Here is a 20,090-nt window from a genome sequence, read left to right on the forward strand (position 1 = left end):
ATCTACATAATTATGTGCCACATAAAATAAAATCTACTTCTTCCAAGTGTTTGAGAAGTACATAGGTACTAAATCAACACTAAATATACTTTGTATAAAAGAAAACCTAATGCCATTGACAAGACATTTAAATAAAATCTACTTTCTATGTATTTCAACCTTTTTTTTTGGCGCAGTTCTTTTTTAAACATTAGTAATTAGAGATCTGAAATATCTGACTAATCTACACATAAAATATTCCTAACTGGCTCAATATTCTGGCTTGTCCTTGCCTTACCTGTTGAGCAATGTGAGAAATATGAGCTCCCTGAACTGTTGAAGCAGGCGGAGGTGCAGTGTCTGAAGTGTTACTCTTGTGGGAATCTTCCATAATCAACTGTAAGGGAAAAAAAGTCAGTTAAAAGATGCTTTCTAATCATTTTCAAGAAATCTGAAGACATTTCCTTTCTTTTTAATTTTTTAAAAAAGATTTTATTTATTTTTTACAGAGAAGGGAAGGGAGGGAGAAAGAGAAGGAGAGAGAAACATGGATCGGCTGCCTCTCGCACTCACCCAACCACACGCACACTTTTTTGGAGGAACACGATAAAACTTTTCTGTACTACGGGCTGAATTCCACTTAACCAGACTTAGTACGTTGCCACCACTGTGCCCTGGGTATGTAGCAATCTAACTATAAAATGGTAAAAATGGTAAATAAAAAGTGCTACAGAATATATATAGTACACCGTGTAGTTGCGTAAAAATGGATAACTTGATTGCCTCCATTCCAGAGAATCTGGGCATAGCTCTCTCTCTCTGGAACACGCCTGTGCTTTTCTTTCTCTTCCCTCAAGGCACATACCTTTGCTTGCTTTTCCCTACGCCCCAAGGTCCTTCTTTTGCCTCTGCAATTTGTTTCCTGAGCCCACATAGCCCTGCCGGCTCACTTCTTCCACGGCTCATTTTTTGTTACCTCTGTGACTTGTTACATAAACTTTCTCTTATTAAAAAAAAAGAAAGAGAGAGAATTGGTAGCTATAGTACGGAGGTAGAAAAGAGACTTCTCCTCGTATAGTCTTCTAAATATTTTGAATTTTGATCCACTGAATATGTTTAAATTAATAAATGGCACATATGTAAATCAATTATTGAGACTAAATTTTCAAATATTATCCCGCTCAAGAAGTATGAGAGTCTTCCTGTCCATGGACACAGCATTCCTTCCTCTATCCTAGGAAACAGTTTCTAATTGCACATACAGTTTTATATAGAGAATTTACTGAGTAAAAGTTGAACTAACTAACTACATAAATAAATAAAACTATACCCAAGGAGGTTCTAAAAAAATCTAGATGATCTAGATAATCAACTGAGGGATATGTAAGCTGGGTAAGAATAAAAATAAATGGGTTATGCGAGATGGAACGTCAAATGGAGGAAAACCTTTCAGAAAGAGACTGATTTAAAAAATGGGTAGAATTTAAGGTTTCTATGGTTATGTGCAAAGACATAATTAAAAGCTAAAGAGAAGGCTAGCCAGCAAACATGAAAAGATTCTTAATATCACTAACATTAGAGAAACAACAAGTCAAAACTACAATGGGCTATCAGCTCACATCCATTAGGATGGCTAATATAAAACAAACATAAATGAAAATATGTATTAGTGATGATATGGGGAAACTGGAACACTGGTGCATCATAGTGGGAATGTAAAAGGTGCAGCCACTGTGAAAACTGTATGGTGGTGCTTCCTCGAAACATTAAAGATATAATTACTATTTGATCCAACAATCCTACTTCTCGGTTTATATCCAAAAAATTCAAAGAGATATTTGTGCACCCATGTGCATAGTAGCATTATTCACAATAACCAAAACGTGGCAGCAACTGAAATGTTCCTTGATGGATGAACGGATAAGCAAAACGTGTGGAGGAAAGAAAGCCTCTTCAATAAATAGTGCTGGGAAAATTGGAGAGCTACATGCAAAAGGATAAAACTAGACTACATTTTGTCCCCATGTACAAAAAACTAATTCAAATGAATAAAAGACCTAAACAAAAGATGTGAAACAATAAATTAACTAGAAGAAAAAAGAAATACTAAATTTATGGACCTTGGTCTTAAGAGAAGATTTTATGGATTTGACCCCAAAGGGAAGGGAAGTAAAGGCAAAAATAAATGGATGGGACTTATTAGACTAAAAAGCTTCCGCACAGCAAAAGAAACTGCCAACAACCAACTGAACCAACCAACTGAACGGGAGAAGAAATGTGAAAACAGCAGCTCCAACTGGGGGTTAATATCCAAAATATACAAAGAACCCAAATAACTCAACACCAAACAAACAAACAATCCAATTAAAGGGTTGAGGACCTGAACAGATACTTCTCCCCAGAAGCCATTCAAATGGCCAACAGATATATAAAAAGATGCTCAACTTCTCTAGCTATTAAGGAAATGCAAGTCAAAACTACGAGATACCACCTTACACCTGTGAGAATGGCTATTATCAACAAGACAAGTATTAATAATAACAAGTGTTAGGTTGTGGAGAAAAAGGAACCCTCATTCATTGCTGGTAGGAATGTAAATTGGCTCAGTCTATGGAAAACAGTATAAAGGTTCCTCAAAAAATTAAGAATAGAGTTACCATATGACCCAGCAATCCTTCTCCTGGGTATCTACCTGAAAAATTTGAAAACATTTATTTGCAAAGATATATGTACCCCTATATTCACTGCAGCATTATTCATGGTGGCCAAGACATGGAGACAATGAGAGTGTCCTCCGATGGAGGACTGGATGAAGAAGATGGGTATGCATATACGGTGGAACACTACTCAGCCACAAGGAAAGATAAACTACTGCCATTTGTGACATGGATCCTGCTAATACTATGCTACGTGAAATGGTCAGACGTATGATTTCATTCATAGGTGGGACATAAAACCGAAACTCACAGACAACAGTGTGGTGGTTACCAGAGGGAAGGGGGCTGGAGGGGTACAGAGCGTCAAGTGGGACAAATAAGTGGTGACGAAAGATGATCTGACTGGGTGGTGGGCACACAATGCGACACACAGGTCTCGTCTCATAGACTCGGACACTCGAGGCCTATATAATCTTACTAACCAATGGGACCCCAATAGATTTTTAAAACGGGATATATGCATATAATGGGATGTTACTCAGCCTTCAATAGGAAGGAAATTGTGACACATGCTACAGCGTGAATGAACCTTGGGGACATTAAGCTAAATGAAATAAGCCAATAACAAAAAGACAAATACTGTATGATGTCACTTACAGAGTAGTCAAACCTGTAAAACAACAAAACCCGCAACCCAAGCCCGTGCCCTAACTGGAAATCGAACCTGGGACCTTTCACTTTGCGTGACGATGCCCAACCAATTGAGCCACACTGGTCAAGGTGTAAATTTTATGTTATGTATGTTTACCACAATTGTACATTTTTTAAGCGCGAGAGAGGGAGAGGAAAAACCTAGGCACTTGCCTCTTAGCATCAGTGACTTAATAATTGTGAAATTTAAGCCTACACATTTTTTCTTCTTTCTTTTTTTTGAGATCAGGGAACAGAAATTCATTAACATCGGGAGAAAAGTTATTGTTTTTAGTCATTGAGAAAAGGTATAAAATCACCTCAAAAATAAAGTGTTCTTTATTTTTCCCCCTTTAAATATGTCACTAGCATTTTTTTCTAACATGGAAAATATATAACAAGGAAAAAAGGTGACAAAATTTTAATTACAATATTATCTACTTATTTTGTCTTCTCTTTCCACAACTTTTAAAAAGTCATAAACATACTACACGTACAATTTTGTATCCTCACATTTTGTACCATGTTTCCCATTTAACACAAATATTTTCTGGGTTTTAAATTAACAGTTAGACCACCTGACTAACCTCCACTGGCTGGCTGGCCCCAGGCTGAGTTGGCAAGTGTCTCTTCCAAAGGCTCACCTTCAAGCATGACCAGGAGCCTTTGGAGCCCAGAGGCCTTTGAGGGGGACCTGTGCATCCCCCTGGTGTCTGGCTTCTGCCTGAGCCTCTCCCTGAAACCACCAGGCAGCCTTTTAACCACCCTGGAGCCCTCTCCCATGCACTGGGCCAGATGGAAACAATAAAGCTTTTCTGCAGAAAATAAACAAACACATTAACGGCTACATAATATTCCACCCAGTGATTGTACATAATTCCTATTATTTTCTTAACCAAACAAACCAATACTGTGATTAATATCTTTGGTAGATAAAGCTTTTCCTGTAATTAAATTATTTCCATAGGATATATTCCATAAAAGAATTGCTTGATCCAGGAGTATGAATATTTGAGGGTTTCTGAAAGCCCATCAGAAGCACATGAGAAAGCAGTAAGAATTTTTTTTAAAGTCACTACGAAGATGACAGGTGAAAAATGGTATAGTGTTCCACATTTCTTTAATTCTCCATTAGTTCTGGGATCTATCTTTTCACAATGCTTGTCCATCCACCTACCAGATTTTAGTGTTTTTCTTATTAGCCTATATTAGTTCTTCAAATAAATTTAATTTCTGTAAAATTTATAGAATTTTTGTGTTGCTACAAATAGTTTTCCAACATGACTTAACTATGATTATTTTAAAACTTTTAATTCTGACAAATTCATCGACCGTTTCCTTTGTTCTTTCTTCAACTGTTTCTAAGCCTACACAACAGGATTTGTCCTTCAGGATTTCCCACCCACTACGGCAAGTGTGACCCCACAAAGTACACGACAGCACCAAAGATGGGACTGCCTATTTTCTCCATACTACCTCTAGTTTAACAGCCTTTTAAACACTCCATTTCAGAAAACATAAGTTAGAATACAGAGCAAAGAAGGGAAAAAAGATGTAATGTTAAGCAATAAAAGAAACTATAAAAGATTTTTTAAAACCTTGTACTAGAAATGGTACTCTTCTGTTCCACTGTGACTCACTGATTTCCCCCATAACAATATCATTTAAGAAATCCTATTATCTAATGGAAGCTAGCATGATCAACAAAACGATACACATTCCCTAGTAAAAGCTGCTGCAGTCAGCAAATAACATTTTGGACAACAATAACATTTCCTATGGAAAAGAAGATAACCTATTTTCTGTAGTTTTTAGAAAGACGAATCAGTTCCCCCACCCCCAAAATGAAAAGAGCTTTATAGTTTCATCTCATTATAAACAATACATACTCTGTACTTTTAATGTGATCAGAATGTAACTTTCATGTTCACTTATTTTTAGCTATTATCCCCCAAACTGAGACTAAGATAAACAATCTGTTAAAAACCTGCTCAACAGAATAAATTTTATGTATACAAAGGCACTTAAGTAGAGTAAGCCCCAGGCAGCAACTGGAAGCTTAACATGAGACACCACCAAGTGGGGCAGAATCACAATGGGGGCAGTGAAACAGTTTTAAAAGTGCTATGAATTTGGGGAGCTAAAAAATATTGGGTTGGGCCCTGGCTGGTGTAGCTCAGTGGATTGAGCACCAGCCTACAAACCAAAGGGCCACCAGTTCGATTCCCTATCAGGGCACACACCTGGGTTGCAGGCCAGATCAAGATCAGATCCCCAGTGTGAGGTGCGCTGAGAGGCAACCACACATTGATGTTTCTCTCCCTCTTCTTCACCCTCCCTTCTCCTCTGTCTAAAAATAAATAAATAAATACATATAGACATACATGAATAAATAAATAAATAAAAAGCTTAAAAAAAAAAACCCCCTCGGTTGGCCAAAAAGTCTGTTGTTTTTTCCATAAGATAAAAGACACATTTTTCATTTTCACTAATAACTTTATTGATTTGGATATTTTGAGTATGTTGGCTGACTATCTCCCACTACTGGCTTCTAGTGGGTAGAGACCAAGGTGCTGCTAGCTATTTTCCGATGCATATGACAGCCCCACAGCAAAGAGTTATTTGGCCAAAGTGTCAATAGTACCAAGAAACTTCACAAACCACTTTTGACACATCAGATCAGTCACAACACCTTCTTCATATACTGTGCAAATCTTTTTTTGTGTGTCTCAGTTGCATTTTTACCTTGCTTGAGATAATAAAGCATAACATGCCAAAAATGTTGTATATTTCTTCCATCTTTGATATTCAAATGGCTGCACAAAAATTCACCAATTTTGATGTTTTATTTTTAACTGCACGCTGATATGACAGCTGTCACAATACAATCCAACAAAATTGTTTTGAATGAAGTTAGAGACAACTAAGCACCACTAGGGCCATCCCAAGGAAAAAACCAAACAAACTTTTTGGCCAACCCAACAGCAGCCTGCTGTGATCTGGCTGATGACACAGTGAGAAATGTAAGTAAAGGCCTGGTACTTTTGAGAACACTTTCAAAGGAACAAATATAATGTGCTAGACACTGGAAGCTTTTTTATACATTATCTTCTGGGCTCCCTAAATTGAGGCTCAAAGAAATTGTCATTTACTGTGGATCTCACAGTAAGATGTGAATGTAAGACCTGGAGCCAGAACTATTTTATTCCAAAGTCCACGTTCTTTTATTCTATCTTGCCTCTCTTCCCGGAGTACTCTCACATTCCCAACTTGTCCTCCTGGTAAACTTCTATTCTGTTTTCAAGTTACACCTGAAACATATGTACCCAGTTGATCCAGGTCCCTCCTTTTTGAACACTTCCACTATGCCTTGCAGATGTCTCTAAGGAGGTTGCTTAACACTCTGAACTGCACTTATTGGCATGTCTGTTTCCCTTAGTCTTAAAGCACCTAAGGGCAAGGCTTGTATCATATGAATATATGCTCTGCGCCCAGCAGAGACCCTCATGTTTACAGTAAATAATTAACATCAACAAATACAGTATAGTATTTTTATCTGATGAATGAAGATGTTCTTAGTTGCCTCCCCTATAGAGGACGTTGAACTATGATAAGCTTTAAGTCAAGGCATCTCTCGCTCACCATTTCTGCCAGTGAATTCATGATCTCCCCTCAAAATTGCTCCTATTAGTCATACTGAATTTCTTTCGTATCTTCAAATGCGCCTGCCTTGCTTTCTCTCATCTTCAGGCTTTCACAGGCTATTCCCTCTGCCAGAAACACTATGCCCCTTCTCTTCATGTGGCCTACTCCTATGAAGTATTCTTCAGGGCAAACTTTCAGAACTCCCCCAGACTGATCTAGAAGCTTTGGCAGTATACATACCCACCACACATGTTCCCCCTTCCCATGGCACCTTCCACAGTATTGTAATTGCCTGCATTTTTTATAGTTCACTTTTATTATTTTTCCTCCCATTAGCATTTATCCCCCCTTGTAACTGTCTACTTTCTGTCTCCAGCAGAATGCGAGCTCCAGGGAGTCAAAGACCATATCCTGTTCCCAACATAACACTAATACCTTACACACTTATTACTGTTGAGTAAATAAAGATGTTCAGTTGGGTTTACCTGCTTAAAACTGGTAGAGATAATGACTAAAGAAGTATCTTTAGACAGTTACTTCAATCAGTTTTAGAACTAGGACAATTCAGGGCCCTGGCCTGGTAGTTCAGTTGGTTAGAGCCTTGGTCCCCATACCCTAAGGCTGTGGGTCCCATCTCCAGTCAGGACACATGCGAGAATCAACCAATGAATGCATAAATAAGTGGAACGACAAATCAGTGCCCCCCCCTTCTCCTATCTCTAAAGTCAGTCAATTAATAAATAACATCAAATAAAAACTTAAAAATAAACAGGATAATTAAGGCACAAAAAAACACCCTACTTTACATTTGGAAATTCATTATAAATAAGTAGGATGATGTGAAAAAAATAAAAGCATTTTTAGATGGGGCAACAGCCTACTGGTGATATAGCAGTACTGCAAGATGTATGGCAGATACAACCTTAAGGAAATGATTTTCAATCTTTTTCATCTCATGGCATACATCAACTAATTGCTAAAATTCTGTGGTACACCACAGAATATATATATTTGCCAATCTGACAAGAAATAGGTATAGCCCAGGCTGGATAGCTCAGTTTGTTAGGGTGACGTCCTGACACGTCAAGGTTGCGTGTTCTATCCCAGTCGCAACCAATGAATGCACAAGTAGTGGAACAGACCGATATTTTTCTCTCTCTAAAATTAAAAAAAGATATAATCTTGATTCATGCACACTAGAGGGCTACTGTTGTGACAATATGCACACTAGTGCTATTGTCATTTTTTTAATTTGACAATCTAAGGGAAAAGAGGTCAGTGCCCCTGACTAAATAGGTATTGCATATTTTAAAAATTCTTGCAGCACACCTGTTGAAAGCAGCTGCCTCAAAACATAACTCCAAATAATAGAGCTAACACATTCAGCTTTAGTACAAGAGTTGAATCTTACTGAGAAAGAGATAATTGCACATTATAAAACCTAAAGGAAAAAACAGCATTTCAATAAAAGTGCGTATTTCCGTTGGTTACAGAATTCTCAGGATAAAATGCATTTTGCAAACAGTGTACAAACTATTATCACAAACGAGGCTAGTTCGACAAAGACGCCTGCCAAATCTATGCTGAAAAAGCCTCAGAAGCGTAAAGGCTCTCAATTACGACTATTAGCCCATTGCTCCTCAAAAGCTAACTAAATCGACATTACTTAACATCTACAATAATTTTAAAGCGATTACACTGCATGCTTCAAGGCGTAATTGACGCTATGAAATACCATACTTAGTTTTACAATACAAGGGAAATAAAATCAAAGAAAGTTTCCCCGGTTTGATCATCTGTCCAGAGATAAACAGACGAGCTCTGTCATTCCACACTCTCCTCGCTCATCGCTGCATTTTTCCGCTACTGTTTCGTGTGTCTGTGTTGATTATTATTACTGTGTCCCTACTCGACCGTAAGCGCACGAAGGGCTGTTTCTGCCCTGTACGGGCGAGCCCATCCGGGGCTTGGCACCCCAAGGGCGCCAGGTCGCTCCAGTGGGCTCCCTGGAGGAGACGACCGGTCCCTCGCAGCGCTGACAGCGCGCGAAGCAAAGACCACGCCGCGCCCCCTATTCCCCGCCCCAACCGCAAGACCTTCCACCGAGAGCACTAGAGCCTAGCGCCGCGGAGGGGCAGTTCCCGAGGCCAAAGCCACACTGCGGCAGGAGGTGTTCGGTTTTATTTTGACTGGGGACGCAGGGAGAGAAAGAGAAGGAGGCTGAAAACTAAAGGGGAAAAGCGCGGCAGCAGCGCGAGAACCGGAAGCGCACTCGGCCGGGGTACAGCGGGCGCGCCCTCCCCCTTCCGCCGCGCGCCCTCCGCACCCCTCCCCCACGGCTGCCGCCAGCGCGCGACCCCCCACCCGGCGTGCTACCCCGCTCTGCGTCCCCGCGGCGCCGCGTCCCCTGCACCCTCCCCCTGCCCGGGGACTCGGGAGCACGCCCCACCCCCGTCCCCCGCTTACCTGTGGCTGTCGCCTTGCCGTTCTCCGGGGCGGGAACTTCCACTCCCCCCTCCCAGGTGGATCCGAATTTACTACCTATTTCCCCACCCCGTCACGCGGTGGGGGACGTGCCTCTTTTTCTAGCGTCTGGCGGGGCGGGGACAATCAGTGTCACTTAACAGCCAACTGTCCTAGGCTACCGTTTCCTCGGCAGTTAGGGCCGCCGCTGGCGGCATGATCTACACCAGGCCGGGGGCGGGGAAGGGAGGGGGTCAAAACTGAGTGAGCGTGGGGGGTGAGGTTAAGGCGGTGCCTCCGTCAGGGCCGCCGTCGTACGTCTACGTCACCACGTAGCTCACGTGTTGCGCCGCCATCTTGTGCCGTCTCTCCTCGGAATGGCGAGTGGTCTCTCCTTGGCGCAGTTGGAGGTGAAAGTTGCGTGCGTTTCCCTTTCGCTTCACGAGTTTTCGGGGGCCACCCCCAGTTTGATGGTGTCAGAGGGCCGCTCCTTGTGGGGCGGGAGGTTGGCGGCGTTGCTCTCAGCTCCTGCGCGCTCCCCGTGGGGGCTCAGGCCCACAGCTGTCGTCCCTGGCTTTGACCCTCGCTGACCTGCCCGCTTCGTGTGGACAGAAGTGACTGGAAGCGAGGGGGCTGGCCCTGCTCAGCTTCTCTTCCTCCACCCAGATTTTTTAATCCCATAAAGCTGCTTTAAGTGTTCAATCCTTTATCCTATATGAAAGGATTTTCTACAAAGATTGATTAAAAAAAAAAAACCAAACAAGGTGTGGATAGAGTGTGTCGCACTGAAGCCATTTATCCTAACTGGTAATCTATTTAGAAAAGAGTTGCGTAAAATGGAGTGTGGCAAAATAAAATGTTACACCGTTACTTTAATACATTATAAAAGCTTTTATTAAATAAAACATTTTTTGATGTTTCTTTTTAGGGAAGTTATGCGTTATTCTCAATATTTTTCTTTTTATCCATTTTCTTGGAAAATGATATGTTACGGCTTTATACTGATGATAAATTATAAATTATAAACCTTTGAATATGTTCTTGACAAATTAAAAAGTTCCAGAATGTTTCTGAAATTTTACTAGTCTGAGCTCTTCAATCAGGGAAGCCGATTACTGTGCGCCACACTCGGCAAGAGCTCACAAACGTCTAGCGGGGCCTTTCAGCGAGCCCGGTCTACCTACTGCAGTCGGATGGGCTCTGCCTGGGCAGCTGCATCCGGTAGAGCCTCGTCCCCGTGCGCCCAGGCTTCGGATTTGACCCCGGGTCAGGGCACATACAAGAGTTAACCGATGAATGCATAAATAATTGGAACAAGAGAACATTTCTCACTTTCTAAAAAACATTAAAAAATAAAAGATTTTTGTTTGGGTCAATTGCCCAACCTAAGCTGCTCATCTTATCAAAGTTGGGGAAAATATAATACTCAGCCCATGTCCCAGCATTATTTAAAGAATCAAAATGCTATATATCATAGGAAAGCAAAGTGCCCGCTAAAGGTAAGGAGTGGGGAAGAGGTTCTCAGACATCAACCTTTCCTGATTAACAAAGTCCACTGGAATCCAGAACATGAGTGGGTGCAAGGCTAGTTCTTCTGTATTTATTGTTCTGCATTTGTTTGTTTCTTCCTTGGAACGCTTAACAAATGTTCATCAGGAAAAGAGGGGAGGGGAAACTGAAAGATGTTACCATCAAAAGAGACTAAATTTTACTGAAACCTTCAAAATGTGCATGGATCGCGCCCTCTTTAGTTCCTCTTCCGTCTGTAAAATGTCTTAAATCTGAATCAGATGCTGTACTGCAACACCGCCACTCACAAATATTCCCACCATCCTTATGAAATGTCACAAGCTGTACCTACCACTTCTGAACCTTGAATAACTGTAGATGAAAAAAATGAACTGTTATGATTCAGTTGCACACTGTTCTACCTGAATACAACAGTGTGCAACTGAGTACTAACAGTTTCATAAACCAGATGGGCAGGTCTTTGACTTTAGAAGTGAGGAAAGAGAAACAAATTTAACTTTCAAGAGTCAGGGCAATTGTGTTAAACTGGTCAAGCCAGTGGTGGCACCTCTCTGGCTTGTACTAAGGAGAAACATTATAAAGAAATGGTTTAATAGTAGTACCTAGCCCATAGAGTCCTGCGGATTGAGTGAGTTTAACACATGTAAGTTAGAACCATGCCTGGCAGACTAAGCACTAAATAAATGTTGTTGATCTTTGTAAACTGAGAGTGGAGGTTCAGAGAAGTGAATGAGGTCATCAGCTAGGCCTCTACCAAGTACCGTATTTTGCCGTGTATAACACACACTTTTCTGCCCAAATTTTTGAAGGACAATAAGGATGTGCATTATACATGGGTAGTACTAATTCCGTATGTGTTTTTAATTCTTTTATTTATGCTTACACGTTAAAAGTGTAACTCTAGAAACCAATGACAATATCCGTATGCAAAATAATACCCTGAATATAATTTTTTTCTAAATATAAATAAAAATTGAATTAAGAAATTAAAATGCAAGATTTTTCCCCTGAAAGTTTGGGCCAACATGGATGCACATTATACATGGCAAAATACGGTACCTACTAACCCAGTTTTATTTGGAAAAAAAACAAGCGTGCTTCCTTCCACCTGTTCTCTTGACCCCCACCCCTCCTGCTTCCTCAGTGCTCTGTCAATTATCCCTTATTGCTATATTTGGAAACTTCCCCTCTCTACTGGCTCTTTCCCCAACACAAGAATATTTTATTTTTTCCATTTTTAAACAGCCACTCTTAATTCTACAACCCTCTTTTAACTACTATCCCATCTCTTTCTTTCCTGTGTACAGATAAAGCTTCTGGAAAGAAGTGTCTCTGTTTAGTAACACGTCTCCTCACTCCTCATCTGAACCAGTTTCCTGTCTTCTCCCTTAACTGCAGCTGAAATCGCTCTGAGGTCACCAGTGATTGTCTCAATGCCAGATCTAGCAGATGCCAGCCAGTCCCCATTTTACTCAGCTTCATCGTAGCCTTTGGGATCATTAACCACTTCCTATAATTTTTATGCCCATGTTCTCCCGTTTTTGCTCCTACCTCTCCAGTTACTCCTCTTTTGTGGACTCATCTACCCCCATCAGCCTTTAAATGCTGTTGTTCCCCATGGCTCTCATCATTTGGGGGCTTTTTTTCACTTTACATGATCTCACTTGGTAGTATCTTCCACTTCTGTGGCTTCAACTACTTTTAAAAGGATGTCTCCCAAATATCTAGTTTTAAAAAAGATTTTAGAGAGAAGGGGAGGGAGGGAAACATCATTGTGTGGCGGCCTCACATGCTCCCCCTACTGGGGACCTGGCCAGCATCCCAGGCATGGGTCCTGACCAGGAATCAAACCAGTGAGCTTACTGTTGGCAGGCTGGCACTCAACCCACTGAGCCACACCAGCCAGGGCCTAAATATCTAGTTCTTGAACAGAGCTCCTCTGAGGCAGAGACCTAAATATTCAGCTGCCTCTCGGACTTCTTCACTCGCGTGTTTCACAGCACCTCAAATGAGCATGAGCAAAATGGAACACAGCATCTTCTTTGCTCAATCTATTCTTCTGTTCCATGTCTTGGTAAATGGCCCCACACTCACCTAACTCCCTGTCATAAATGTACAAGTTATTTTGAATTCCTCCCTCCTTATCCTGAATACTCACTCAGTAGCTGAAATCTTAGTCTTCCAAGTTTGCACGCATGGCCTCTTGTCCCCATCCTTCATTGCCTTGGTGGAAGTGTGCTTGTTTTATCACTGCAGTTACTGCAAAGGCCTCCCAGCCTCAGGTTTCACTTCCTTTCCCTACCCACACCAATCCGTTTTTTATATGACTACCAGAATAATCTTCTATGTTGCAAACCTGAGCATTTTATTCCCTTGTGATAAATCCCTCATCAGCTCTCTCTGGCTTACTGGATAAAAGCCCACAATTCTTAGCTCAGGCTAAGATATACAAGGCCCTTAGTGATCTATCCCTTAGATCAAGCCTCTTTTACTTTTCTCCCTTCAAACCCCTATCCTAATAATGAACTGCAGTCCCCAGGGCACGCAAGTCTGACTTCCCCCTTGTTGTCTTGATCTTATCTGGCTGTCTCGTCCTTCAAAACTCAGTTCAGATGTTACCTTCTCTGGCATGTATTCCTATTCTTCCTCACTGTTAGACTGGGTGCCTACCCTACCTGCTCCTACGGTTCACCTCTACTTGTAACCCTTAATTACACTGCGAGGTTTTCCTGTATTTCCTTGAGGGCAGTGACTTGAGAGTTTTCTCTCTAGCTTCAGTTCTTATTAGAGAGCCTTGGGCCCAGTGGGAAGGCACTCCATAAAGATGTGCTAAATGAAAAAATGTTCTCAGCTGCCTAAGGAGCTTGGACCATAGTTCAAGGACAAGTTTTAGTGTCTGAGAACAGACACAATTTGATGGGCTCCCATCAAGTTTCTTGAAACCAGGAAATGGAAGAGCAAATGAAGTATTACGTTAGGGAAAGTTGAAATTACACATTAATTACACATTACAAAAAATTAAAATTCACAGTAAGTTTAAAACCAGCAAATGTCACACAAGTGGGAGGAAAACTAAGCTATAATTATTTGTTCCTGACAAAAGGCTTCTTAGTTTTCACAATGACTCTACCGTTTCTTGATACAGCCTCCTTTTAGAGCACTGGTTGACTGTGATCTGTGTTCACCTTCTTAGACCGCTCTAGCAATCTTCGGGTGTTACCATCGGAAGTTAGACTTAAAATTTATAAATTACAATTTATCAATTCTCCCACTGTGTGAAGCATCAAACACAACCAGGCATCGATATTTATTAACACAAGACAAAGGAAACACATTCATATGAGTTAATAGAACACTGTCCAGCCAGATGTTAAATTTAAAAATGTATATCTAGTCTAATTTCAAATAAATAAAAAACTTTATACATAATTACACAGTACTATAGTTTGAATTTGACACTGGTAAATATCTTGACAGAAAGTAAACAAAATGGCATTTAGGACTACAAAATTATTCTTTTATCTTTACACTCTCTTTTTCTGGACAAATAGCATGGCCCATGTACATATACCTAAACCAGACATGTATGACTAACAAAGAAAAGGCCTATTGTATATTTGGAGTACTGCAGCTTCTTGCTCCAAATACTCTTACTTTTACATCAAAGCAGACAACAACACTAAGGCATAGATCATGTTGGAGTTTGAGGGTGAGGTGGTAACTCCTCATTGCTTTAGTCTACAAGATTCCTATATTTAAGGAAAGTAATTTATTTGGCCAAGATATTGAGCACCATGCCAGGAGCAGAGACCTTAATAGAAAAACAAAACAAAACCTAAGGCCTCGGGCCCTTTGCTGATTCAACAAAAGCACTAATTAAGCAAAGCACTGTCCAGGAACTAAAGTTAAGGAGACACACTCACATGACCTGCAGATACGTAATGGTCCCTAAACAGCCTGAGGCAGCACAGCTTCGGTAACTGGGGCCCTTTATGAGGCAGGAAGTAAAGACTGTAGTCACTCATGCCTATTAGCATGCTGGTCTTTCCCAGGGTCTCTCCCAATCAAGAGAGGGCATTTGTACAACTCTAAGAATCCCTAGGGCCTAGGATTTCTCCTGAGGCAGCCCCCTTCTCAGTTACTTCTTCTGAGAGGCAGAAAGGCCAAAAACTTTCAGATAAATAGATTTAACTGAAACGGGGAAGGAGGGCTTGCTATTAATTTAGTTTTCTTTTTCATAGTCATAAAAACCCAGACAGAATGTGTTCCAGAGTTTTAGCAAGGCTCTTGCATCAATAATGACGCAAGATCATTATTGGGCCTGCCTCACAGAGTCAGTTTTACCACAAAATTAGAAGGTAATGTGGTAAAAGCAAGAGCATTGGGTCATCAAGAGAAAGTTTTCTTTTTCAAGTCAGCAACCGACTAGGCGCAAACACCTCTAAGCCCAGGGCTGCACTCTCTTCCCCTTACAGAGGTACTTTACCAGAGTTAGTGATGAAGCTCCCAAAGACACCTCTCAGCTTTCTTTCCTCCACAAGCGTATTTTGGCTTTGGGGGATATGCAAAAGATCAATAAAGCAGCCACAAGGCAGAAAGCAAAAACTAAAGATATATCAGAAGCCCGAGGACTTTATAAAACTAGATAATCAGTGCCTAAGTATCTAGAAATTGGCCACACTTTGAGATTAATGGATTATCTTATTTGAAGGAATGACTATTGATCTGCACTGTCCAGTATCATAGTGATTAGCCATCCACATGCGGCTACTAAAACCCTGAAATATGGCTAGTCTGAAAAGGGATGTGTTTAATCCATATTAGATTCTAAAGACTTAATAGGAAGAAAAAAGTAAAACATCTTATTTTTAATATTGATTCCACATTGAAATGACAATATTTTTGCAATTTTGGGTTAAATAAAATATATTAAGTACAATATCACCAGGGTTTTTTTGTATTTTTAAAAATGTGGCTACTAGAAAATTTAAAATGACGGCTGCGGCTCACGTGCTACTCCTGGCAGACACCTGCCATGTGTAGGAAGGAATAGTCAAAGCAGCCCATTGGACAGACTCTGCCTGGATTTTTTTCTTAGAACTTATGGGTTACAGAGATAGAACTATTTACCCCTCAGGGTCCCTTGTTTTGTTTAGTGCATCAGTAAGAACTGTTTTAAGAAAATTACTTTCCGAGTAAGCAGGCTGTTTTCTTTGCAAAGCGAACCACTGCTAGTTGCTGGAATTTCTTGCCCCAGTGTGAGTGCTTTTTCTCTGTACATCCTAGAGCCTCTTCTATCACGTGTAAATTAATTCCATCCGAAATGTTGGAAAAGAGATCTGGAACTGGAAAATGTCTTGAGGTCTGCCTTCGGCGGAGAATGAACTGGGAGGAAGGGCGGGTTATGGAAAAGGGGGTCATAGAGTGGCTTCGAGTCACAGACTGTAAGGGCAGCCCCCAAGAATGCTGCCACAGCGAAGGGTCTGGTCTTTGCATTATAAACCTTACTTTCAGGGTAATTACAAGTCTTAAAAATTGTTTAAAAACATATTTAGTTTACATGATGTTACAGTGGGGTAAATAATATGTTATTATTAAAATAGTCTAAATAAATATTTACACAATAGACCAGAGTGGGTCAAAAAGAACCATTCTGATTTAACACGTTAACTCTATTCACTTTGATTTTTTTTAATTTTTAAAAAATATTTCTGTAAGAAAAAAATAAAGAAATCCAGCTATATTCAAATACATGAAGTATCAGACCAAAGAGGAAACCGAGCCAGAGGCCAGACTCAGTCCCAAGCTCAGTCGGCTTGGTCTGGGCACCACAGTTATTTCTGGAGTTTCTTGCAAACAACAGGCTTCCCCTATTTCAGCACAAGCCTGTCTATTTTGGCAACTCAAATTGGTCAATTTTGAGATGTACGGTCACGTGGCCTTACGGTTTCATGTGATGTTGACCTTACTGGCTTCCCAACCTATCATTCTTGTCCTTAAAACCCGGGCCTGCATGAACTGGGAGCACAGAGGACACTCTTCAGTTTTCACAAAAAGAGAAGCTGTATGTATAAACTGCAGACACAGTTTACACTGGGCCTGGAAAAAGAGGAAATTCTAAGTTCTTATGTAGTCACTCTTAATTTGAAAGACAGTTTCAACACTGGGGGCCAGAGTGTGTTATTGTGGTTCCTTAGAATTGGGTGGGAGCTAATAAGTCTGAGCTTTTTCAAAACATTTTGATTTTTAAACTGAGATTTTTCAGCTTGTAGAAACAGGTTGAATTCTTAAAAGCTCAAGCTGATTCTGGGGATGCAAGCTTTTAAAACAATCATAGGCAGCTTTAGTTTATAAAATACACCAGCCAATAGAGACATAGTACAATGTGCAGCGAAACCTGCCAACGATGTGCACTTCTTAGTTACCTATTCAATTACACTGCATTAAAAGAATATTTGAAATTCTTTCAAAGTAGAAATGTTTCTACTTTGGTTGTTATAACTATACAAGCCAATTCTTCATTTTTTTAAGCTAAATTATATGTATTCTTATTTACATGTTTAAAACACTGGTCAAAATGTTTTACAGTCAAGAATTATATATATAAAGTAATTTTCATATTCAGTGGGTTATCCGATTTGCTTAAGAGCCGACTGGAAGTAAGATGAGTAGTTCCACGTTAACGACACCTGCAGAAGGTCTAGCTATAGCAAAAGGCAAAATACAGTACGGAGCGGGGACCTGTGTAACTCAGACTACCCCTTCATGAGAATTCATTAGACTCCCTTACAAAATTCTAAAATGGCATTAGATAAAAGTACAAGTATGTACAACAGATGAAAAATATGCAACATGCATGTAACTGCTTTAGTAACGTGCTGCTCACGCTATGTCAAAGCTCATGACTGTTAACGTTTTTTTCATTTGCCACCATAGAATACCCCTTGTTCTGTGTGCCGTGTGATCACAGAATCCCACAGGATGAGATGAAGGGTACAATGTAGCCGTCTCAGCTTATGTCACATCATTTGAAAGCCTGCTCCTAAGTCACCGGTCTTGGGTCCTTGTGGTTTTTCAGGATGGCCCCCTGCAATCTCCACAAGGCTGGTTACATGTTATAAGCCACATAGATGGGGTCTAACTGGTCAGCTAGGAAACTGTCACGGAGGTGCATCCTTTGCTTCTCTCCTCTGGAGTTGATGGGGATAACGCCCGGGTCCACCACAACCACAACGCCGACGATGAGGTAATGCTCCTCCAGGACCACATTTGTCACTAGAGGAACCAGATCTAGGGCTTCCTGTTCAGAGCCACACAGTTCCACAACCACCACAAGCAAGTTGGTCCACGTGAACACGGCACTGAAATTTCAATGACATTCAGTTAACATATCATTACACGTATCAGTCATTTATGACAGTATCTACCCAAGACCTATCCCCATTTCCGAGAACGGACTTCTCTCTTAGTAGACACGTCTGCAATACATAACTTTGTCCCTACGATTACAGCTGATTAGCTGAGCCACCCAAAATCTCCTGGGAGTTGGGAAGCAGGACTGAAAGTTGTTAGCCTGTCACTTGAGCTGAGGACATGTGGACCTGAACGTTCTGGGGGAGCCAGGTGTGCAGGGAATCACGGAGACTGGCTCGTCAGTGAGAAGAGAAAGAATGACGTGGATGCCCACACGGCTCTAACGAGAAAGAGGGCAGCGGTTCCTGGTGCCTTGCTTCTACCTTTCTTGAGAACCAGAGTTATCAGAGGCTTTCAGGAACTTCTGAGACAGCCACGTATTCTCTCCATTAACTCTCTCTTTTGCTTACTTTTTTTGAGAAGAGTTTCTGTTACTTGCAACATAAGAGCTTTGACTAATGTTCTTATCCCCGACAGGAAGGGAGTCGGCCTGGCCTCATCTGAGCTTAGTGTCCCACGCAAGTGTCTCTCCTATTATGCCATAAAAGTGCCATAAAGTCGCGAGTCACCTTACAGTGAGTGGGACTGCTGGGTTGGAGGGGATGACCTGACTGCTGATATGCTTTAACAATCACGGCACAATCATGAAAGAAAAACGTATACAATATTTGGCTGCATTCAAAGTTGAATGTCTAGAATTAGAGGGTAACCATGTCACACAGCTTCTCTGCCTCATTCTTATGCCTCGGGGGCATTGCTCAGGTCTGGGGAGAGACTCTAACCAAGGGAAGAACATTTTTAGGCAAAGAAGCATCTGGAAAGCATGAACAACCATGAAAAGAACGGTGGCTTTTCAGCAAGGGGAGAAACAAGAAACGAGTGAGGACACATTGACAAGTATGTAGAAAGGAAACTGGACAGATTCCGTACTGTCAAGGATCCAGAATAAAGGCCAATATGAAAACTCCGAGGTTTTAATTTTAAGGAGTTTTAAGTGAATGTGAGGTTGGATGATCCTTTATCAGGGATAAGGCAGGGGAATTCCCTGCCCTGAGAGGGAAATTAGATCAGATAAAAGTAATGATCCTCTTCATCGGCTTACCATTTAACAATTTACAAGCACAGTTCTCACTGGATCCTCCCAGAATCAGGAAGTGACAGAGAAAGTGTTTTACAGAGGTGGGAAGCACCTGTAAGTAGGAGAGCTAGGCCCTGAAGCTGGGTCTTTTGACCTTAAAGTCACGGTTCTTCCCACCATTCTACACCCTCTCTCTAGAGGCGGATGTCAGTTAGATCCCTTCAAACGGAAAGAGTCTATCCTTACAGAGGACTCAGCTCTGCTCCGCAATGGTTTCTCAGAGCCTGTCTCAGGGTCTCCATGGCCTCATGGAGACGGCACACCAAGAAGGAATCAGTCTGTTTATTCCCTCAGCCCCGTGGAGTTCTGTGTCTGCAGGTGGTATTTGGTGTAGAAGGCTGACTACTTAGATCAGTTTTACTTGACGCTACAGCTGAGGTGGGAGGCCTGTCCTGCGGGGGGAACTTACCATTCAGCAATGCTCCTGTGGATCCGAGACACTGAGGTCTCAATGTCAATTGGATGGTATCGTAATCCTCTCAGCTCCAGCGTTTCATCCAACGCTCCCACCACATACAACGCATCATGACGTTCTGACAGAGAGAGAAATTTGGTTCATCAGACACATTCTGAGT

At 41.2% G+C, this 20,090-nt stretch overlaps 2 protein-coding genes across 9 annotated transcripts in view; both read right to left on the bottom strand.

Moving 5' to 3' along the window:
• ATF1 (activating transcription factor 1) overlaps positions 1–9,876 on the bottom strand; it is a 67,190-nt gene extending 57,314 nt beyond the window's left edge. For 3 of the 5 annotated variants that reach the window (XM_053921486.2, XM_045184158.3, XM_045184157.3), the window contains exons 1-2: positions 9,438–9,876; positions 278–376 (exon numbers count right to left, since the gene is read on the bottom strand). Coding sequence is in view for 4 of the 5 variants with exons in the window: in XM_045184158.3 (XP_045040093.1) it covers positions 278–370 (93 nt within the window). In the remaining variant the exon portion in view is untranslated. Of the gene's footprint in view, positions 1–277; positions 377–5,569; positions 5,672–9,437 lie in introns of those variants that run through there. The other 2 variants (XM_024575492.3, XM_024575491.4) reach the window with 2 other exon arrangements.
• A 5,414-nt stretch (positions 9,877–15,290) lies between these two features.
• The window catches only part of DIP2B (disco interacting protein 2 homolog B), a 211,119-nt gene continuing 206,319 nt past the window's right edge, over positions 15,291–20,090 (bottom strand). For all 4 annotated transcript variants that reach the window (XM_045184278.3, XM_045184276.3, XM_024575594.4 and 1 more), the window contains 2 exons: positions 19,925–20,048; positions 15,291–18,325 (listed from right to left, as the gene is read on the bottom strand). In XM_045184278.3, the coding sequence (XP_045040213.2) occupies positions 18,073–18,325; positions 19,925–20,048 (377 nt within the window). In that variant the 3' untranslated portion in view covers positions 15,291–18,072. The remainder of the gene's footprint in view (positions 18,326–19,924; positions 20,049–20,090) is intronic.

This window comes from Desmodus rotundus, chromosome 3 (genome assembly GCF_022682495.2).
Source record: "Desmodus rotundus isolate HL8 chromosome 3, HLdesRot8A.1, whole genome shotgun sequence".
NCBI lineage: Eukaryota > Metazoa > Chordata > Mammalia > Chiroptera > Phyllostomidae > Desmodus > Desmodus rotundus.